This window comes from Lonchura striata, chromosome 6 (assembly GCF_050655825.1).
Source record: "Lonchura striata isolate lonStrDom1 chromosome 6, ASM5065582v1, whole genome shotgun sequence".
Lineage (NCBI taxonomy): Eukaryota > Metazoa > Chordata > Aves > Passeriformes > Estrildidae > Lonchura > Lonchura striata.
In genome coordinates, this window is record NC_140708.1 from 23431520 (window position 1) to 23453472 (window position 21953).

Genomic DNA, 21953 nt, shown 5'->3' on the forward strand with positions numbered 1-21953 from the left:
TCAAAGTAGAGCTCTGAAATAAAAACTTTACCTGTTCAAGTCAGAATTATTTGGTTTTTTGAATCATTGAGTCTTTATGAAGTCTGGGTGATTTGTTTTCTGCATAGTTCTTCCCAGATGGACTTCAGTTCTAACGACAGGTTGTGGCCGTGTTGACTCTAGTGATGCCCTGTTTAGGGGAGATCACTGAACAACATATAAGATGTGATCTAATTGTGAAATTAACTCACTCTCCCTTTTCCATCAAAACACCCAAAGGAACTCATGCAAAAAGAAATTTTGACTTAAAAAAAGTTTTACACAATCCTCCCAAATACTACAGTTAGGTTGTTTTTTTTTCCTTAAAATGGATTTGTGACCTCACTGCAAACAGCAGTGGCAATTTTTGGCAGTGTTGTGACCTGTCTCCCCGCTATCTCATGGCTTCTTGTTAGTCAGCTGCAGTTGTACAGAGGCTTAGTCTGCAGACCAAGTCCTGCTGGAAGGGAAATGGTGACACAGCCTTGAGGCATTTTATTTATAGTTAATCTTCATGTGGTTTGTGAACTAATTTTTTGCTTAAATAGGCTCTGTTACCAGCACTAGTAAACAGTTTTGAAAGTCAGCTGTTTTCCCAGTCTATAAAACTGTCAAAAATACAACTTGACTTTTTTTAAAAAATAAAGATACATATAGTTTTTCCAAGTGTGAGAAGGAATAGAAAATTCTTTAAAAAAATGCATGAGAGAATTTCATACTAAACTGCTGAACCTTGTACTTTTAAGAAGCTTCCTAAATGTGAGTTGGCAGCTCTGAACTTTTGCTTCTGCTTCTTCCACACAAATCTTTGCTTTGAGTACCCCGATGAAGTTCCCAGAAACCCAGAAGGCCTCTGAAATGTTTTCTATGACCAGAAAGTTTGTTTATATTGTGTGGACAGAGAGAGGTTTATTCTGGACATTTCTGAGCTTCATGAGATTTTATGAGAGTATATAGAATCAAGGCAAAGCAGTTACCAGAGCACACAGCCAAGCACTGGTGATGCAAGCTTCCAGGGCCTGTGTTGCAAAGTGTGAATGCTTTTTCCCAGTTATAGTTAAGACAAAGTAAAATTCTTTCCTAAACATCAGTTTCCTCCAGTTATTTTTCACCTGCCTCTCTCCTACTTTGCATATTGAACAGTGAAGTTCCTTCAGACATCCACAGTCTTTCTTGTTTTAGGTGAGGACCAGTGCAGTGATCATATCATCGCCCCTCTGGTGGCAGAAGATAAGATTTCTTTTGGAATCAATGCTGTGTGCTCATCTCTCACTACAGTCCAAGATATAAAGAGCTCTTACAATGAAGTGGATGGTCGACTGATTGCCAAAGAGGTCACAAATTTCCCTTCCTTACACAAGTTTTCTGTGGCTTCTAATCAGTTTCCTAGAGCCAAATTTCTGACTTTGTCTTACCTGTGTACCTTCAGAGATCATTTTTTTTAAACTTTTTTCCATTCCTTAACTTTGTTCTACTCATAGGTTAATTTTCACCTATGGAGAGGAATAAATTGGACAGTGTGAGCACAATGTTAATTTTTTTTTTTTTTAAACGGGAACAGAAGCCATATTTTTCAAGTTTTATGATAATTTGTTTGTCTGTGCTTTCTTAATGCCTTACACAAGGACTTTTCATGTGCTATTCTATCATTCTTGCTAATACCAGGTCTATTGATATGTGAAAGTAGTGGCATTGTGGGATGTTGTTGGTGGGTGAATATTTGTCCTTACAATCAACTTTTTTATGAAAAAATACAGTTTCCATAGTCTAAAATTATTTAAATAATCCAAAGTATTAGAGCATGCATTTTTTAGTGTCCCCAGTATTACAAAAGTTTTTCCTAAAGTGCCTTTTATCTTTTTAGATTGGGATTAATTCTCGGGACAGTTCAACTCCAATATTCCTAGCTAAGAATATTGCTGGACACCTCTCAGGTTCCTTGCGGACTATTGGGTCAGCTGCTGTGGGCCAACATGGTAAATGCACTTGTCTTAATGTTTCACATTCTTTTAAGAGTGGAGCTTTATTCTGTTCAACAATAGATTGTCTGTGTAACTTCCTGGTAGAGTAACACTGCAATTTCCTAGGGGTAAGAGTGTTCCAGTCCTCCCCAGCAGCTACCAGCCTGAACTTTATTGGAGGCCCTGCCATTCTCCTGGGTCTCATTGCTATGGCCCGTGATGACCACACCATGTATGCAGCTGTCAAAGTCCTGAACTCCATCCTCAACAGTAGCCCCTTGAGTGAAAAACTGATGAGGCACATTCATGGATACCAGGTAGGCACACTTTTGTTCATTCATTCTGGTTATAGTCTTTCCCTTGTAGATATTTATCCCCAAATCTATCAATGGGAATGAACCAAATATATCCTGACTATAGACACTTGTGGTTGGAATTTAATAAATTAGGAGGGGGATATAGGATAGTGCTCTGTCTCCTGTGCTTACAGTCCCTGTGAACCTCTGTAACAGTTTTCTGCTGAAAGAAATGTGAGGACAGATGCCTCTCGGTCAGACATGATTTAATAAACTAAATAAGCCAGTGCAGCAGATTTGTGACTGACCCACTCTTCCCCTTTTACCACACACTTGATCCCACACACAGAAGACCACTTCTCAGGCAGCTTTTCTTCCTCCCCTTGGCTCATACAGCCTAAGATTCCTCTTTAGGGACTGCCCCAGTGTAGGGCTGGCAATGAATTCCTGTGGCTCAGTCTTCACTGTGTATGAGGAATTGTGCTGATATAAATAAGTCCTGCCTGAATTGCATTGGTTAGATCTGTCCCAAATTAATCTTGAAACCTGAAAGCTATGCAGATGTAAATATGCAGATGCTATGTTGTATGTAAAGCCTAAATATGTAATATTGGATGGATAGAGGCTCAAGTATGAAGTTTCAGTTTAGTATCATTTACTTTGTGCTGTGTCGGTGAAGCAGAGAACTCTGAAGGAACAGAGAAGACTCTTTAATATAGAAGTTCCAAACAAGACCCTTAACATTAGGGTTTCATTAAAGATTTATTATAAACTTTCCATTTTCCCAACATGCAAATTGTTCATAAATTGATTACCATTTATATGAATATATTTATCCTACTTAAATATTGCTTGCCCAATCCTTTTTTGTAGGTCAATGCCTGTCTTTATATTGTGTATGAGCTGTTCCTTTTAATTTTTTGCTAAATAGTGTTCTCTCCATGTAACTGATCATTATATTGCAATGGAGTGAAGCTTTTTTTAACAGCCAAGTAATAAATGTGTCTTGATATGTACTTTCCAATTAATTTATATTCTTCCCAAACTGTTCAAAATGTAATGGTTTTCTGAACATTCTTCTCACAGTATGGGGAAATTCTTGGATAATCAAAGGTAGGCTCAGTTGAGAAACTTGCAATGTTTCACAAATGTTTTTCATTTGAGGAGGTAAAAATGAATATTTTTTTAAATTAGCACCATTTGTAAGCAATTAACAATGTATCCATGAGGAATAGCATAAGACACCTACTTTGGTTATTTACAGTTATATTTGTCTGTTGCTTTTTAAAAATTATATTCAACATAATATGGCACATATTTTCTTCCTGTTCAATGCCACAGAGTTGTCAAGCTCCTTCAAAAATTCACCCTTATACATTCTGCATGAAATTTTATGTCTGGACTGAAATCTTAATTTTCTTCATGATGCTTATGCAAAATGCATGCATGCATGACTGCTAGATCTGATTAAAGAATATGTGGGTCTTGAATTAAATACAGATTTATACTTGGCAGGTACTTACTCAGTCTTCTCTTTTCAGTTGCTGAGCTATCTGTTGAAGAAGAAAACTCAGCTGCTAAACAACAGGATTTTACAGTTAATGTTCTCCCTAGTGGGCACAGCTGAGCTGGGCTTTGAGTCTTCTGTCATCAAGAATTATAGTGCATTCCAGTATGTTCTCTGCAACTTTGAGGTAAAACTGCTCATGTTACTCTGTGGCTTTGGCTGGATTAAAGATGGGTTTATAATACAAGATTTGGTTTGTTCATAGCATCTCCTGGATCCAATATTTGTGTGTTGTGCACTATCACACTGTGGGCCCCCCAGGTCTGCAGGAACACTCCCAGAGGGTCTGCTCCTCAGGGCTAGAACTGGAGCTACAGTTCCCTGCACTAGCAGGGACTGCAGGCTGCATTACAGAAACACTTAAAGTTTATGATGGTCTCTCCCTAAAGTAGTTTTAACTGTTTCTCTGATGCAGCTACTGTTCTCACAGCTCAGCAGAGCAGTAAAACCTCTGCTTTCCTTTGTCTTTCAGCTTTGGATGAAAGCACCAGAAAATCTTGACCTTATTCTTCTTTCCCATCTTGTGGAGATCTTGCAGTCCTCCAGGTATAAACTTGTGTTTGAATCAGAAAACTGTGGGACAAACTCATCTGTAACCTGAAGATGGAATTCTGAGGTGGATATGAAGGGCCTAATCCCAGTTGGAATCAGAGGATTCCTGTGAATTCAGTAAATCACTCCTGTATTGCTCTTTCAAGCCTGGAGTTAATGATTTGGTCAGGACCAGTCTGGGAAAAGATATCTGGCTGCCTAGTTCACATGGAACCACTGCTGTACAATGCAAGTTTAAATATCTGCTGGGGAAGGGAAATCTTAATATTTTATTTGACTATAAAATAATTTTGAAAAATATATTATTGAAGTTGTGTTTAAAATCAAAACACAACCATTTTATCAATATTCTTAATTATCAGGGCTAGAACTAAACATATCTAAAGAGACAAAGCATGGATGAGGGACTGAGTAAAGCTAGATTCCTGCTTTTTGGTAGCAGAAAGCTCTGTGCAGAGCTGTCTGGTGCCTCTTGTTACGATTTACAGGAATTGCATTTTTGCTACCAACTCACTGCTTGAAAATGCAATAATGTTTTCTTCAAACTTGTTGGAATGCAGTAGTTTCTGGGGGAGAGAAACTTCTCAGAGGAGAAGAGTAGAACACACAAAGTAGTCATCTGATCTCCATCATTGACACATGCTCAATTTGTCTAACAATATTTGAAATGTTATAAAGACAGCATTAGAAGCCAGAAGTGCAAAGTATCAGTGCAACCTGAGAATCCTTTTAGCTGAAACTCTGCAAATTTGGTCATTTCTAGTAGAAGCTTTTAATAGTCCCTGTGCTTTTTTTACAGAGATGCAGGTCAGAATATTGCAATTGCCTACCAGGTGCAAATGGTGCCAAAGCTTGTTTTCCTTTTCAATGATCCTGAAATCAGCAGCTCCAAGATCACTGTGGCCTGCACTATTCTGTCCCATCTCTTGCAAGGATACTTTAATACAAGGGATGTTCTCAGGTAACCCTCAAGGTCTATGGCTTTTCCTCAGATTGCAGATGAGCTATGCTTCTGCTAGAGCTGGAGAGAGCTCAACAGTAGAGCTTCCCTCACATTGTCTTTGGCAGAACACCAGGACTTTGGCAACTGCAGGATCCCCAGGTGAAAAACTTTTTATTCACTCCAACCCTCTATTTGTGTGAAGGTGAATTGGGTGATTCCTGTTATAATGGTAGCACAGACAGTTCTGTAGGAATGACTGGGATTACTCAAATATTTGGTTACTTAATATTTGGTTTCATTACAGCCTTGTCCCTAAAGTATCACTACAGTATTACAATCTGGTCCCAAAGAACTGTGTACCTAATCCTGTTGGTTTGGCTTATATCCCAGTAACAATCCTTTTTGTTCCTGAATTTCAATCAGTTGTGTTAGTCAGGATTTCATGAAGCATAGCATTTAAATCTTTGTTTAGTCTTCATAGAATGTAAGCACTGCTTCATTTTATATTCCCAGCCTAATTGTATCAACCTGCAACACATCAACTGAGAATGTCCACATAGTGCTCTCTGCAGCCACCTAATTCCCAGGGAAATGCATTGCACCAATGAAAGCTGTGTTTTTAATAAAATGTAAAAACAGAGTAGCATGTCAAATCTGTGGACTCAGCTTTTTGCTCTGTTGAAGTATATGAGTGCCTCTAATAGTTAACTATTAGTTAAGTTTAAGGAGTAATCTAATACATGAACTTGGTGTTTTCCAGCTTTTTTGTGACTGTATGCTCCTGGATATATGTTATCTATATGTATATTCCTACCCTGGGCTTATAGGAATTAGTCTGTTCTTTTTTCATATAGGTGAGAGTCGTGGATTTAGTGTGTCAAATTTGTTGTGTTGTAAGGAGTGTGAATGAGCATTTTTTCTTAAATAATCATTATTTTTTAGTCCATGGTAATATGATTTGTTTTCATGCCCATGAGTGCTGAGAGAAGACAGAGACAACACTCTGTCCCTGTCCTTCTAGCTCCAGGACTGCAGAGACTGTAACAGGCTCTCAGCAGCACTGAGAGGTACTGGAGTTTCTGCTGGTCTAGATTTGGACTTGTAGAGGGAATTGCTGTGTGGGCTATTCCTGCAGAACAACTGGTGTTCTGTTCCTTAAGAAATATCCTTCTTGTGAGCAGGAGGAGAGTGTGCACTTTCACTAAATGTGTATATATCACATTAATCTTTTTGTCCTTAGAACCAGGTAATGCGTCAAAGCCAATTACAGGTGTAAAAAGGGTTCCAGTCCTCCTCACAGTGAACCTGCCAAGGTTTCTCTGTATGCTTGGAAACCAAGTGCTGATAACAGTGATACTGGGATGCCACAGGCTGCTTAGAATCTTTCATATAAACTGATTGCTTTACTCAACTCCTTTCCTCTTGGTGAAAAACCTTTAAAGTAGATAGAGAAAACATTTTCATAGCAGAATATATTTTACTTTGCTTTGTAGATAGGTTGTCATTACAATATAAGAAAGATAAGTTAATAGAGAGCATCCAAAGAAGGGCCACGAAGATGAAGAGCCTTGAGGGGAAGTCAGATGTGGAGTATCTGAGTTTATTTGTTCTGTTCAGCTTGGAGGAGACTGAGGGCAGACATCTCTGCAGTTACAACTTCCTTCTGAGGGGAAGAGGAGGGGCAGGCACTGATCTAATTCTCTGTGGTGACAGTGACAGGACCTGAGGGAATGGTCTGAAGTTGTCAGGAGAGGTTTAGACTGGATATTAGAAAGAAGTTCTTCCCCCAGAAGGTGGTCAGGCACTGGAACAGGGTCCCCAGGGAAGTGGTGACAGCACCAGAGCTGACAGATCAAGAAGTGTTTGGACAAAACTCTCAGGTATAGATGTGACTCTTGGAGCATCCTGCTGAGGGCCAGGAGTTGGGCTTTGATGATCCTTCTGGGTACCTTTCAACACACCACATTCTGTGATCTTTTAATTTACTTTCTAGTTTATAAAGTTTTCATCATATATCTGAAGTGGCTAGACTTTCTAATGATGGTTGTTGAGTCAGTTAACCAGTACACAGCTTTGCATATAATCTCCAAGTAAGTAGATTAATATATTTCTGTTGACCACAACTGCTTCACTCTTTTTCTGCAAGGATTGGATTGTTCCTTGTTTACACCTTGAAACCTTCTTCTGTGGATGAAAATCAGTTTTACCTGGATAGTGTGGCTGAGAGACCCACTGAAGGTGAGGGGCTGCCTTTGGGGTATGTGTTGTGATAGTTTAACTACAGTATTTCCCCTCCCTCCCCAGGACCTGATGAACTCTAATTGCAACATTAGTGTTTCTGCCTCCTGTGGCAGGAGGAGGCAAAATTCAAATTTCTTCATCTGGAGAGGGACAGGTTGCACTGAGGTGACCCTTTGTTCTCTCTCTGCTAATAAACCAGCAGTACTTTCGCTGCATTATCCAGAGTCAACACAATGCTGGATTTCAGATATACATGGAGAGGAAAGGACATTAAATTGAAATTGCCCCCAAACCAACTTACTGGGCTGTTTGTTACAAGGAATAAAACTTCAATGGGCATCCTGGATTTTCTGTGAAGACTTTACTACACTTACAGGTGTAGTAAATAACAGTGTAGAGCTCTGGACCTCTTAAAGTAGCTGTGTATTTTTCAGGTTCACATGGAGGAACATCCAGTCATTTGGCCCTTTCACTGGGATCTTTCAGTTGAGTCTTTATTGTTATTGCACCTCTAAACAACAGATCATATTAAGGTGACAGTGGTAACTGCAGTTTGTATATGGACATCTCAGCTAGGCAGTACAAGTCAGATTGCCTGTTTACATTTCTTTCTTTAGTTAACCTGAAATTGCTTCCTCTGAGATATTGTTCAACATGCAGTCTGAATGAGTTTTAAATAACTCTAAAGAGAAGACTTAGGCAATGTAAGCACTGGTTGTTTCTTATATTAGCAGGAATCTTTATGTCTAAAATTTGATGTCTGCATCTTTTTACTCTGCAAAACCCAGATATAAGTACTTCTACAGGGCTAACTGGGTGCAAACAAAATTGTTCATCAAAGTAATGGAACATCTTTTGTCTCTACTGTTTATTTCTTTCTGATATTTGTAGCCTTAAACCAAACATCAGGAAAGACAATCTGCCTACGAAACCAGCTACTGAAGATGCTGTTAGATGTAATACGTTCAGACAAACTTCACCTGTCCTCTGAGTAAGTAGAGCCATTAGGAAATTAAGTGTCTCTGTCTCCCAGATTTTTCATCTTCCTGGTGCTTAACCAGGACTAAACACACTGATGTTTGAATTTTATCAAATACTAAGTAAGAGCAGATTGCATTCAGAGAGACTTTTTTGTCAGTGATTTATCTGACATTCACTCAGCTGGGTGGTCTGATGACACATCTGATATTCATTTTGGAAAGCCTCATTTTTTCAGAAAACATGGTGAAGGGGGAACTTGGATATTGATGTTTCTTCTGTATAGCAGGGGCTGAAGAAATCCCATCTGTCTCTGAAATTCAAGTCAATCTAATGTGGGATTACTTCACCACTCTATCGTAACCATGAGAATGCCATTATTATAATTCTACCTTTCATAACTGAAAGGTAGATTTCATAGTGCTGGGAGTTGTAATTGTGCATTTTCATTAGATAACACATCTTGGACTTAAAAATTTAAACCAGAATTTTGAATTTCATAGCTTGAAAGATCTGGTCTGTGATGTAGTTTACATCTTTTATTGATACACACCCTCAGAAGGGATTTCATATTAATTAACTGGTTTGGTTAACAGTGATACAAAGTTAGATGTAGCAGGAATTGAATGACTTCAACTGTGTGGATGAGCTTGTTGCTAAATCTTTGCGATTCTCTAAAGGTACACCTTTAATGGGATTTTTTTTCTAGAGAAACATGAGGTTCTAAATAATTTCAAGATAATTTTACATAATATCTCCTTTGTCTTCCACCATGTTTCCTTCCACATGTTTTCCTTTACCTGTTTGTCCTAGGGAAAAAGAAAAGACATTTTTGACACTGGGGCCCGACTGGTTTCTGCTGTTCACACAGAGTTACCTGCACTTCAGCACAGTTGTCCTAGGAATCAAACTGCTTCTGTGCTTCCTCCAAAATCGTTTGCTGCTGAACAAATTCAAGGAGGGGATAGTGGCTGGGCGTTGGCTGGAAAACAGCTCTGCAGGCTTGAATATTCTAATGGGTATGTGTTGGTTTAACATTCCCAAAATACTGCCTTGATCCAGCTCAGTGATAGAAGATCTTTGCGTACATGATAGGAGAATTCCCACTGATCTCAGTAGACCAAGAATTTAAATAACTTTCTAGGGCAAACTTGTCCTGGTACTGCAGCATTTCTGTCCTGAAAAGTAGGAGGTATAACTTCTTCCTTGCAGGTAATTAGCAATTCTGATTAGCATCTGCAGGGAGATGGGCCTTTTTGTGTTGCACAAAATTAAGCTACTTGATAAGCCTGTGAGGTGTTCAGATGTCAACTTGTGCTCTGAAACCTTTTGTATTTTAAAGATTTGTTCAGCCTGCTTTTTGATAATTAGTCCTGGGGTTCTAAGAAAGGGAGGAGAAAGGATGAAAAATAATTCAGGGAGAAAGCCCTTTAACAAAAGTGATAGTAGAAAAAATTTTAATCTGTTAGTCTGGGGGTGTTTTTTAAGCTGTTGATACTGCAGCATAGCAGACTACTGAGTGTTCTGGGACACAGACAATGAGGATAAAGTTGTGTCAGTAATCCTTCTCCTGATATGACATTTATTTTTAGTCACTTTCCTTTTCTTTTCCTTTGAAGATAATTTAAAAAGTCTTCCTCCAGTGCCTGACAATGGCTACTTCTTGATTTTTGGATTTTCTGTATTGCAAAGATGTCTGACTGATCATGTTCACATCCCTGAGATCTACTTAGTTGTGGCAGAGCTCTTTCTGGCAACTCCACAGTCTGAACCACCTGAAGCAGCCAAGGTATGATGAAAAAAGAAATAGCAGACAAGCACCTGGAGCTGCTATTGCATTACTATTTTGATGTTTTATGCCCTTTTCCATGAGAGGATTCTCTGGCATGTTAACCTTACTTGGGTTTTGTAATAATAAAAACTATTCATATTTTTAAAATTAAGTTAACTTTTATTGAAGAAAATTTATGTTTGGAACAACCTGGTTCATGCAGGTGTTAAATGTTACAAATGTAATAGGAGAGGAAGGAGCTGCTGGAGATAGACACATACTGGTTTTGTTCTGATGTAGAGAGAGCAGGAGGAATTGTTCGTGATGTATCATATACAATTCCCATCTCTTAATGAAATCTCTTTCCTCCTGTGTAGAAAGATCTTGAGTCTATGTTGCAGTGGATCTTGCAGCACCACCTTAGAGAGAATGTCCTCAAATTTGGGTTGTGTGCAGAGGCAGCTGTGTTACTGCTGGAAATGGTTAGATTCACTGTGGATAAGGTAGGTGTTTCCTTGCAAGGACAATGCAGTGTGAGTGGCTGAATAAAGAGCCCAGGTGTGACAGATGCTGGTGGCAGCCTTTGCCTGTGATCCCTCGTCCTGCTCTGCCCTCAGAGGGCAACACTGAACTGCCAAGGGGCACAACTACTACTGCCCTGGTTATGCAGCACAGGATGTCGTGGGCTCATGTTTGAGAGAGAGCAGAGACAGATCTTGCCCACAACAGTACTGTTTTTACATTCTTGATGATGATATGTCACCTTTCTGGTTGGGTGTGTCTTCAGTCTGCAATGTGGGGGTTGGCTGCTGGTGCCTTATCTGACTTTTATGGCTGTGTCATGTTTGCTTAGGAAAACCAAAAGAGGAACAAAGATGAGCTTTTATGAATGAGAGGAATGCTGCCTTGACCAGATGCACATTTGTCTGTTCAGCCTATTGCAGATGCAGAATCCTCCTGGGCAATTGCCTATCCAAGGAATGTTGTCGAGTTTCTGAGCTTGATCTATCACAGTTATACACAGGACCCCATGTGGCACTGTCCTGACTTCTTGAAAACTCTGGCTATGCTTGCTTTTCATTCAGGACCACCCAAGGTATGTGCACAGGAGGCAGCCATAAGCCCTTCAGACCAGAGGTGGGTCCCTTGGAGAAAAAAAAATCAATTTACAGTAGACTGAGTGAAATTGTATTGCTATCTGCTTTCACAGGGTGGGTCTGAAGGCCTTTTGACTCCTGATGGTCCTGCCATTGCCGAAGGGAAAGGCTGTGCTGATCTCTCCTCTCTCCCACTCTCACCACACCCTGCCAAGAAACAAGTGTGGGATTTTGTGCGAGTCCTTGTGATGGACAGTCTTCTCAACATCCCAGCAAACAAACAAGGACATCCCCTTGAGCTGCTTCTTGAGGTTTATCTCATCAGCAGGCTTTGCTGTTCTACCTTGCACTGGGGGTGGAAGGACGGGACATATCCTTCTAGTGACTTAGTAACAAAAGTGCTAACAGTGACAAAAAGAAAGGACTTCTCTAATTCCTCTGCATTAATGTGAACTAATAAAATGCTGTCCCTGGAAAACAGAAAAGACGTTTTTGAGGCAATGTTTAATATTGAAGAGAGGTGTGAAAAAAATTCCTTTTCCTTAGTAATATGTGCTTGTCATTAGGGCACCCCTTGAATTTGCTGAGAACAGGAAATGTCACATGGAGCATCCATCCTGTGTACTGATTTTTGAGATAACAAAATCTCAGTTCTCAAACAAAAACCCCTGTCTCTGCTGTAAGTACAAGCTGTAGCAGCTGAGTCTGATTATAGATTTCAGCCACTCAAAGCACTCTAGAGAATTAGAGTAGTCTGAAGAAAGAGGAAAATTAAAAATTTAGGATTCAGCTCCAAATTGTCATACTCCAGGTGTCCCAGGTGTGAGTTCTGATGCAGACTTAGTTTAGTAATACAAATAGTAATGAATATAAGCTTGACTGCAATTGTAATGAGTTAAATCGTCTTTGGAGCACCAGCTCCCTAGAGGTTTATATATACTATCCTAAGGTTTGGTACAGTTGAAATAGAGTTTGGATTTCTGACTGTCTGAATCCTGGGGCTGGTAATGGAGCTCAATCTCCCTGAGCACAAGATCTCTTGGGAACCACCTGTGAGCCAAATTCAGGCCCTTTACAAAGCCTTGTTTCTGTTCAGTGTGCAGAGGGTGATTGTGCAGGCTATCAGCTAGATGGTGTAGTCCTATGTAAGATTTTCTTGTTTTCCAGTTGGGAATGAAGTTCTGCCATCTCATTTGTTGTCCAGTAGCTGTCCACATATGCGCTCTTGCTGAAAGTGGAGTCAGATTTGCTGTTTTCCTGCTGTACTAACATGTATGCCAACACTGTATAGGCTTCTCCAGAAGATGCTACCAGTGAGCAAAGGAGACTTTTTCAAACCAAAGTTCTGCTGTCTGCCATGGATGTCTTTCAGGTTACCAGCCAAGGCGAGGGGAAAATGAGACCAAGGGGTGAGTGGTGAGAATCAGATTGTTTAATTATTTTTGAAATACCATGCTAATTGATATTTGCATGTAGGTGTAATTTTTAGAAAGGTTTGGAAGCAATAGCTAGGAAGGACAGTCCAGCTCAGCAGGCTCCACTGTCCATTCTATCTTGCTGCAAGCCAGTTTGCATAAGTTACTGTAATTTTATAATTTTTCTGGAGAGCATCTTGCTTTTTTCTTTTTGAGAAGAGATTCTGAATATTAGAAAGGGAGTATGTAGAAAGAAATCTAGTTTATCCTTGAATGCTTCTGGAAACAGCCCCATTAACTTAGATGTTACTGCTCTCCTTTCTAAGTCACTAGCTAAACCAGTTCTTCATTACAGCATTTTAGTGAGATTGGTTCCATCCTCAAGATGGAGCTGTCATTTCTAGTCTGAGTAAGGTGTTTTGGTTATACCTAGAGTCTTCTTAGACATATCCCAGCTCTCAGATGTTGTGGCATGAGACTGTTCCTTCTCAGCTCTGGTAAACTCACATTTCACTTTTTTTTCATTTCCTCTTGTTATGGAATAATCAACCCTTTAATATCCTCTCCAGCAAGCACTGATCCTCATGGTACTTCAGAATCAGCTGCACCCCTATCCATGATGAATATTGCTTATTTTGTTCAGAAGCTGGTTGAGAAACTGAGCAGCAGAATGTTTGTGGCTGACCCCAAGCAAATCCTGATCTTCATTGCCAAACAGATTATGTGTGTGAGTAACGTTTTTTCTCCCCACCTTTTATCAACATGCTGTAACATGCTGGCTTTTACACAGAGGTCATGATACTGCAATTCTGAAGAAGATGGCTGTAATCCATTTGGTGGTTGTTGTTATTCCTGGTTTTTTGCATGAGAACATAACAGCTGTAAATTATAATTAGAGAGAGATGGTACAGCATAAAGAAAGGATAGTTAACTCTTTTGTGACACTCTGTTGGCTATGTACACATTGCTGAACTGGGATAAATTAATCTCTTCCACAATTATGGGGACTTCAGCAGAAATAGAGGAAAAGAAAATTTTTATGTAACAGGTAGTTCAGGGGAATTTTGCTGAAATAAGTTTCCAACAGCTTAAATGAAGTGGGAGGAGTGGATCCTTGGGGAGAAAGTTCTTTGAGCAAGCCAAGTAACTGCTGTTTTGTGTTTTCACAGGTCTTAGAAAGCTCTGTTCCTCAAAAGGAATTTTTCCTCAGTGCCCTGTACAGCTGCTTAAACAGAGCCATTCTATACTGCTTATCCAGACCACAACAATCACTGCCTGAACAGTTTAATGTCCTGAATACTCTCATTGTTCTCCAAGAGCAGTGGGACATGATTTTTGCAACATACAACTCAAATAGTAATTTTGTGATTTGCCTGATGTACTGCCTTTGCCAACTGAACTCGGGCAGGTACAGATGTTCATCTTATTGTGTTTGTGTATATCTTTGTGCTATACCTATGGAAGTGGGTGCAGAGGGGGACATGTTACATAACTCGGGCAATATCCAGCCTGGGGAATCACTAGAAACTGAGACTGAGCTGGATCCAGCATTTCCAGCAGCCTGCTCACTTCAGAGTAGTAACTGCAGTTAACAAGCTCGAATTGATTTCAGTGCAGCTGGCTCACAAGCCCATCAGGAAAATGAGGATCTGGAAATCTTCCTGGGATGTGGGCTAGGACCACTCCCAAATAATGTAGGTGGCCATTCTCCGAGATATCTGCATGCGGTAATTCATTGAGATGTTTTTTCCTGATCCAGCAGTCATTTGTGTGTGGGTGCATTTAAAACATATATAGAAGTGTGAATGGATCCTGTGATCTTTGTGTTCTTGTTGCTTGGATCTGAGCTGCAACATTTTAGTTGTTCTGATATTGGGTAGGGCTAGACCACCCATACCCACTGCTTGCTGTTCTCACACATGTTAATAAAACAGATGCACTCTTGCTAATGTAAGCTGGGGAATTAATTTGGAAGCTTAGTTTTGTGAGAAAAAGCAAATATTGGCAAGTGCAATTTTCACTTTGATGTTTGTTATTTCAATGATAACCTTCTGTACTCTTTTGGTCTGAATTGAATCCATTAATACAGTATCACACCAGAAATGAGTTGCATTTCCTGAGATATTTTCTGGATGTTCTTATTTCATACAAGATAATAATTTCCAAGCCAAACCCATTGAGATGGGGTGAGGATTGTTTTTATGGAGTAAGAGCACAAACTTTTTTTTTTTTTTTACTAAAGTACAGAAGGATTTATGTTATCCAAAAGCTAAACACAGCAAATCTAGGGAATCAGAACTGTGGTATTTTAAAATAAATCAGAAATAAAAATGGCAACTTTGCATACCCAAGGATTTGATTGTCCCAGATAGTAGGGCCTGTTCAGAATTGAAAGAATTTTGTGCTACTAGTGGCTATATATGCTGTTATTGACAGCAGTTCTGTGAGAAAGTCCCCATTGTCTGGATACCTTAAACAAGAATGTTTCTGTTTTTTTGAAGTATTATTGCTGTACTGAATTTCCTTGTCTTTTACCTCCTGACTGGTAGATTGTGGCACAGCCCCCTGTCCCAAAGCAGAAGTGCTCTTGGCCATGGTGATGTTCTCAATAATCATATCTACATGCTAATAGTATCCATGGTGCTAAGTTTATAGCATTTTGTGCTATAAACTTAGCACCATGGATAAAGTGTAGGGTACAGCAAGATACTGCTTTCCACATAGTGGCAGATACCTCTAGCAAAGGAATTCAGAATAAAGAGACAAAGTACAAGATGCCCAGGGGAGGTGCAAGAAGGCTGGATGCAGACTGGACAGCCCAGTGTTCTATCTGATTGGGGTGAATGCTGGGTACGAATAGAGTAAAGTGCAGGCATAAGGCACATACAAGGGAGTGATCTACGGGGTCATGATGATTGCTTCTTGCCTTTGAAAACCAGACTGGCAGTTGTTAGGTTCCCATCTGCTGAATATTCTGTGGTATTACATGACTGCTATAAGCCCCAAACCTGAAAATATTCATCTACTAAATGAATCAAGTAGGACTGGATGTGCAGAAACACCTGTAGCTCTTTCACTCTTCTCAGTTTGTTCTAAGTCTGGTTTCTTTACCTGCCCTCCTTTTTATTCTTTTTTTCCCCTTTGTCACAGCTGTTCAGAAGGTTTTGGGGTGGATGCAAAACCAAAGCTGGCTTCTTATCACCAAATTTTCCTTGCACCCAGTGAAGAGGAAAAGGGCAGCCTGCCTACGCCAGATGATGGTAATTTATGGCACGTGTTGCCTGTGGCTTAGCGAGAAGGAAAATACCTGTGTTAAGCAGTTATCAGAGCAGCTTGTGCAAGTGCCACTTATTTCCTCTTTGGTGTACAGGCACTGCAGGCACAGCACAGAGAAAGGAGAGTTGTGCTAAAAATTACTTGTGTTTGCATTAAGCTTTTTTATTCAAAAGTCACCCCCAGCATCCTCAGGAGTAATGAGTATCAGTTTGGAGATCTCTGCTTCATGTTATGGCCAAGTATAAGGGGCCAGATCCATACAACATTTCTTTTTTTCAAGGCCCATAGAGGGTTTGTCTGTTACATGAAGAAAAAAGTATTGGAGCATTTCAGAGAAACATGGGAAAAAAATTGGTTTGTATTCAGTGTGGTCAGCTGAACCCTGCAGCAGAGCAGGGATTTTTTTAAATTTTATTTTTAGATATATATTAGCTTGGTTAAGATGCAACCAAATCAATCTGGTTTGCAGGGAAATAGAGTAAAACAACTCAGTATATTGGATCCTCCTGCTGTGTCAAATTGTTTCACAACTTGGTTACATTTGCCCCGCCATCTCCAGTGATGCTTGGCAACATAAAGGAATATCCTTTATGTGCTTTAGCATTCTATGCATGATAATAAGGTCATCAGAATTCTGATTAAATGGTTTTCCAAAGAAGAAACCAGTTAAAACCATGTGTCACTCCTACTTGTTTCTTTCAAGGATTTCAAATAGCATAAAAGGAATGTCCTGCTGTTTTCTGTATTAGATTAACTAGTCTAGTTTAGAACCTGTGGAGGCAGTGGACAAAAAGGAACAACTCCACTGACTCTTGCAGTTACTCTGAACCAGTGCTTTTCCAAATGAAATGGTTTTGCTTTACCTGTTGCTTGACTTGAAAACATAAAAGAAGAATTACTTTTTGGTCTTACTTTGTTTCCTAGTCCGCCAGGAGATTCTGAGAACAGTAGAAATCATCTGGAAGCAGCTCATTTCTCAGAGGCGGCAGGCTCTGGAGGACATTTACAAGATGGATCTTTCTGTAAAAGGAAATGACAAAGAAAGGGACATGAAGATAACAGAGATCACTCCTTTATGGGAAGAAATTATGACCAAAGCTTGGCAGCACTTGCTAGGTCTCTGTTCGTTTATTGAACACTCATTGTAGTAAGCAAAAATGTTGTGGTAAATGGGGCACCCGGTGGAAAGCTGCTGTTCCTTGGTTATGCCTTTCCTCACCTGCTGAGAAAATAGATCCTCAGTTTCTCTTATTTAGGGCTGTGATTGCTTACTGTATCATAACCCAGCCCTTCTGTACTCACCTGGTGGTGTCCCAGGGCTCATTTGTACTGCAAGAAAGAGAAATTATCTTAGATGATTGTAACCCATAGGAAGATTTAAAAGGGAGGATATATGGTTGAAAGAAGGGCATTGCAATGTGTGTAGTGCTACAGTGATTCAAAGTTCATGTCTGTGTAATGAAACAGATCTATGGCAGACCTCTTTGAGGCTTTTAAATAAAAGCTTGAGAAGTATGTGTTAACTCACTTCTCATAAAAATAGAACATCACTCATCTGGAGTGACACACTGCCACGTTGTTTTGTCTTGTGTAATGGGGATAGAACCCCTCTATTTTCTGACAGGCTCAACTACAAGTCTTAAAAGCTTTTTTCTGTTTTCCCTTGCAGTATCTGAAAAGAAGCTTCTCCAGAATAAAGCAGGGCCAAGCCTATCCCAGAGCAAGCACAATTCCTGGAGTGAAAGCCTCTCTTCAGCTATTAGGTTCATTCCTGGCCGAAACACAAAGGAAATGTCATGCAAATCAGAGGTAAATTTTGCTCTCTGTCTTTTCTGAGTCTGTTACTGGTCTGCCTGTTTTATAACTCTGGATCTGATTTGGGAGGCTTCTGAGTGTGTCTGTTGGTTGACATGTTCCATTGTTAACTAGACAGGTATTGCAGCTGAGGTTTCTTTTCTAGGCTGCTAGAAATGATCACAAAGAAATAGTGACCTGAAGAACTTCTCTTGGCAGCCTGTTCCTATAGTCTAATAATGCATACGTCCTGCATAGGACCCAATTATGGCACTGGAAAAACCTAAGCAGCCCAGATGTACTTACAGGCCTCTGCTTGGGGTGGAGCAAGGTGAGGAGATCCCAGCTTGCATCACCTACACAAACCTTGTCCTTCAGGCTCTGAATTAGTATGAAGGCTCAGATGTTATCACAGTACTATCCTTACATTTTCTGCTCAATATGAAGTATTAAAGGTCCAAATTTTTGTTTAGTCCCTAGAGGTAGGGAAACAAGTCTTGGTGTATAATCCGGGGATGGCTTTGGAGGATATGCATAATTCCTTCTGTCAGCAATGAAGATGTGAACTATCTTTTCTGTACATAAGCTCCTCCTTTGCTGAAAGAGAGGGTCATTTCCATGTTTTTGCTTAGCATTGTCAAAAACAGACATAGAAAGCACTAGATAGATGTTACTTTTCAAGTGTTCTAGGGGTAGAGTAACCAGCTATAGGGTAGGGCAGAAGTGCATTGACAGAATATTCAGAGCTTCAAACCAAGCTTGTGTTACTGTGCTGCTCAACATATTAAGGTGTTTTTTCTCCTCCTGAGGAGACAAGGAGTCTGTTATTAGCCATACTTTAGGGAGCCTTACTCCTCTAGGTCAAGGTATAGGATATTGCAGCTATGTCTGGTGATGCCTGGTTCACTTGCAGGTGTGTTGACCAGGCAGACTGTGACAGTCAGCTACTGTGTCTGACAGCACCTCTCTGAGCTGCCAGGTATTTTTAAGCGTGCCTCAGAATCCTTCTCAGTCCTTAAAATCACACTGCTGCTTACAGAGTGAGCAAGCTCTTCCCAGGTACATATGCATACTGTGATGTCATACTACAAGAGTGTTGACTATTTGCCCTGGGGTCTGTTTAATTATTTTTTAAAATTAATTTTGATTATTACAGCTGATTACACCTCAGTGAGCAATGTAATTGATATTTGTAAATGTATCCCAAGGAACATTTTGTACAACATGCTTTTTGCTGTTGAAGGTTAAAGACTCTCTTATTGGTTTTTCCCTAAATATGCCCACATCATTAGTTCCTCCAGTGAAAAGGTTGCCATCTGGAAAAGGCAGCACGGAGACATTATTCAGGCACAAGTGCATGAAATTGGTGTTTCTACATCTTCTGTTTCTCTTCTGCAAGGAAGCTGCTTGTAATTAAAGGAGCTGGGTTTGGAAGAAACATTACTCACTTGGTGTTATTCCTTATCATGTCAAGTGCTGACAGCTCCATAGCTCTGACAAATTGTTCTTCTCAATGAGATATGAAGCTTCAGTTCCAAATGTTCTTCTTTCTCCATCTCCCCCTCCAGCCTGTCTTTCAGAGTTTGATGCACGTTTCAGAGAGGTGAAATATAAGAGGAAGGAAATGTTGCATTAACCTCTCAACAGCTCTCTTCCTTCACAGACTTACATTAGAAAAGTTACATTATAAGTAAATGGTATTTGTATATTTAACTCGTATTTTTGACAACTTTGGCAATCACTTTAAAAAGGAGTGTAATGTAATTTTGTATCATTTTCTGTGTCAGGTGACTTCTGTGTTTACTACTGGCCTCTGTCTACCCTGCTGCTAGTTATGGATTTATGTCCTAAAGCAACAGGCACCTGGTTGAAACATGGAGATTAAGGGAAAAATAACAGCATTAACTACATAGCAAGAAACAAAGAATTTAAATCCCATAGTAAAATAAAAACATTTGCTCCTAACTGAGTAAAGTTTACTGAGAGAAGTGCAGACATTCACCCAGGATTTGAAAGGTGAGCCCAATAGAAAGAAATTAATTGTTTACTGGGTTATTAGCTTGATTCCTTTATCAACTGAAAAATAAACAAAGACGTTGAAGCAATACTAGTATTTGCTACAGATTAAAACAAATGAAAAACAAGCAGCAAAACATGATCCTCTTAAGTTTTTCCCTGTGATTATTTATAATATAGGAAGAGTGCATTTGAGGCCCAATCCTCAATCAAAAAAAAAGAGCAAAATTCAAACTATTCACTCCAGCAGAAGCTCAGACCCCACATTTCTGCTGTACTTTTGCTCATGTTCTTCATCATCAGCAAAGCAAATTTCCTGCAGTTTGGTGGCAAGTATTTGAATTAGCCATCAAATGCAGCTGTGTTTTCTGCATATTTCTGAATACACTGTGCTATCTCACTTTGCTTATGGCTTTGTCTGGGAGGTGTGGTCATGTAGAAAAGAGTGTCATTCCATTTCTGGTAGTAGAATGGCAATGATCTGCTGTGGGGATTGTATCTTCTTGGAAGTCTCAGTGGTCATGCAGGAGCATGAGGAGCATTGCACACAGTTGGATTTTTTGATGCTTACTGGTGACAGACTTGGGTAAACTTGCTGGCAGGAAGGTCTGTAAGACTGAATACAGTGCCCAAGGTTTCAAATCACTGACTTTCCTGTTTCAAGGTGAGCCTTTTGATCTCTTGCTCTTTTTCTTCCTTTCCCCTCCCACCCAGTTTTGCTGTCAAAATCTACTACAAGTATTTAATTTTTAGGTTGAAAATGACTGTGACTGTTTTTGATATCATAAAAAAAGCTACAAAAGCAGCAAAGGACTACTGTAGCAATTGTGTTTCAGTCAATGTAAATCAGTTAGAGCTTCTCCATGCCCTGTCCTGAGATTCTTTAGGATGAGTGCCTGAGCAAGGTTACAAACATCACCATTCTAAGTCCTGTAAGACACACTGCCTCAGAACTGTAGACGTAGCTGTTATTCTTTACAAGAAATGCAGAGCCTTCTCAGTTTTACAGGAGGCCTGGCCATGCCTGTCCTCTACTGTTTTTGTTGATTAATTGCATCCCTCTATGCCAAAGGCCCATATAACTTGAAATAGATAAGGTCTTTTAAATCCCCTTTTTAATCCCAATCTTCAGAATGAAGAGGTTAAGAAAATTCCTAACTTGTAATTGCAAAGCAAGAAACGTTACTTAAATCTTTTTTTTACCAGTCACTCAGTTGGTCTTTTATCAGCTTTTCAAGTTAACTGAGTTAAAACAAGCAAACATTTAATGATATTTCTTTGAAAAGAGCATCATTTGTGTAACATGTTTATCTTCATAATAGAAGGATAATTAACATCACTAATTATCTAATTAAGTTCATTAACTATCCACCAACAGTGCACCGTGAAGTTGACATTATGTTCTTCTGTCAACAAATGCTTTGATTTCTTAGGAAGTAATTAAAATGTAAATTAGCATGTCATTAAATGCACAAGGGAACTTTGGAATCAAATATTCATTTCAAAACTGCTCATAGCACACATTTTTTTTACTTCAATGAAAGCAGACACTTTAGTATTAATGATGTATATTAAACAATTTCCATTATAATATTATTGTCTTGTTTAATAACTGGCTCAAAGCTAAATTACAGCATGCTGTAGCAAGCTGAAAAAAAGTTTCTTTAACTTTGAACAAAGAAATTTTCATGTCCTCTTACACATATATCTGACACACTGCTCATTTATCATTTTCAGATTGTTTACAAGATCATAAAGAAATAATTCAACAGCACAATGTTAGATAAGAATAGCATGAAAACATAAAATATAGAGGTATTTCATATTATGTGATACAAATCACTGAACTTTTTGAAACATGTGGGGATCAATTCCACACTCATTGAAGGCAAATGTTTAGTTGAGACTTGAAATATAACTGTTGTATGATAAATACAGGTCTTTAGGCTGACTCAGATTCACAGGCCCCTTTGCCTGATCCCAAAAAAATTCATTAGAGGAGATGGTGCTACAGGAGATGGTGTGTGA

General features: G+C 39.4%; 1 protein-coding gene across 8 annotated transcripts in view; it reads left to right on the forward strand.

Annotated features, from left to right (window-relative positions):
• Positions 1-21953, forward strand: part of WDFY4 (WDFY family member 4) — a 121729-nt gene that overhangs the window by 36571 nt on the left and 63205 nt on the right. For 6 of the 8 annotated variants that reach the window (XM_085583605.1, XM_085583610.1, XM_085583607.1 and 3 more), the window contains 20 exons: positions 1201-1352; positions 1883-1994; positions 2106-2296; positions 3817-3969; positions 4315-4388; positions 5194-5355; positions 7484-7575; positions 8013-8063; positions 8470-8569; positions 9370-9575; positions 10176-10345; positions 10705-10830; positions 11262-11423; positions 11538-11735; positions 12716-12833; positions 13409-13566; positions 14009-14247; positions 15990-16099; positions 17040-17231; positions 17785-17924. In XM_085583605.1, coding sequence (XP_085439731.1) covers positions 1201-1352; positions 1883-1994; positions 2106-2296; positions 3817-3969; positions 4315-4388; positions 5194-5355; positions 7484-7575; positions 8013-8063; positions 8470-8569; positions 9370-9575; positions 10176-10345; positions 10705-10830; positions 11262-11423; positions 11538-11735; positions 12716-12833; positions 13409-13566; positions 14009-14247; positions 15990-16099; positions 17040-17231; positions 17785-17924 — 2906 coding nt within the window. The remainder of the gene's footprint in view (positions 1-1200; positions 1353-1882; positions 1995-2105; positions 2297-3816; positions 3970-4314; positions 4389-5193; positions 5356-7483; positions 7576-8012; positions 8064-8469; positions 8570-9369; positions 9576-10175; positions 10346-10704; positions 10831-11261; positions 11424-11537; positions 11736-12715; positions 12834-13408; positions 13567-14008; positions 14248-15989; positions 16100-17039; positions 17232-17784; positions 17925-21953) is intronic. The other 2 variants (XM_085583608.1, XM_031505246.2) reach the window with 1 other exon arrangement.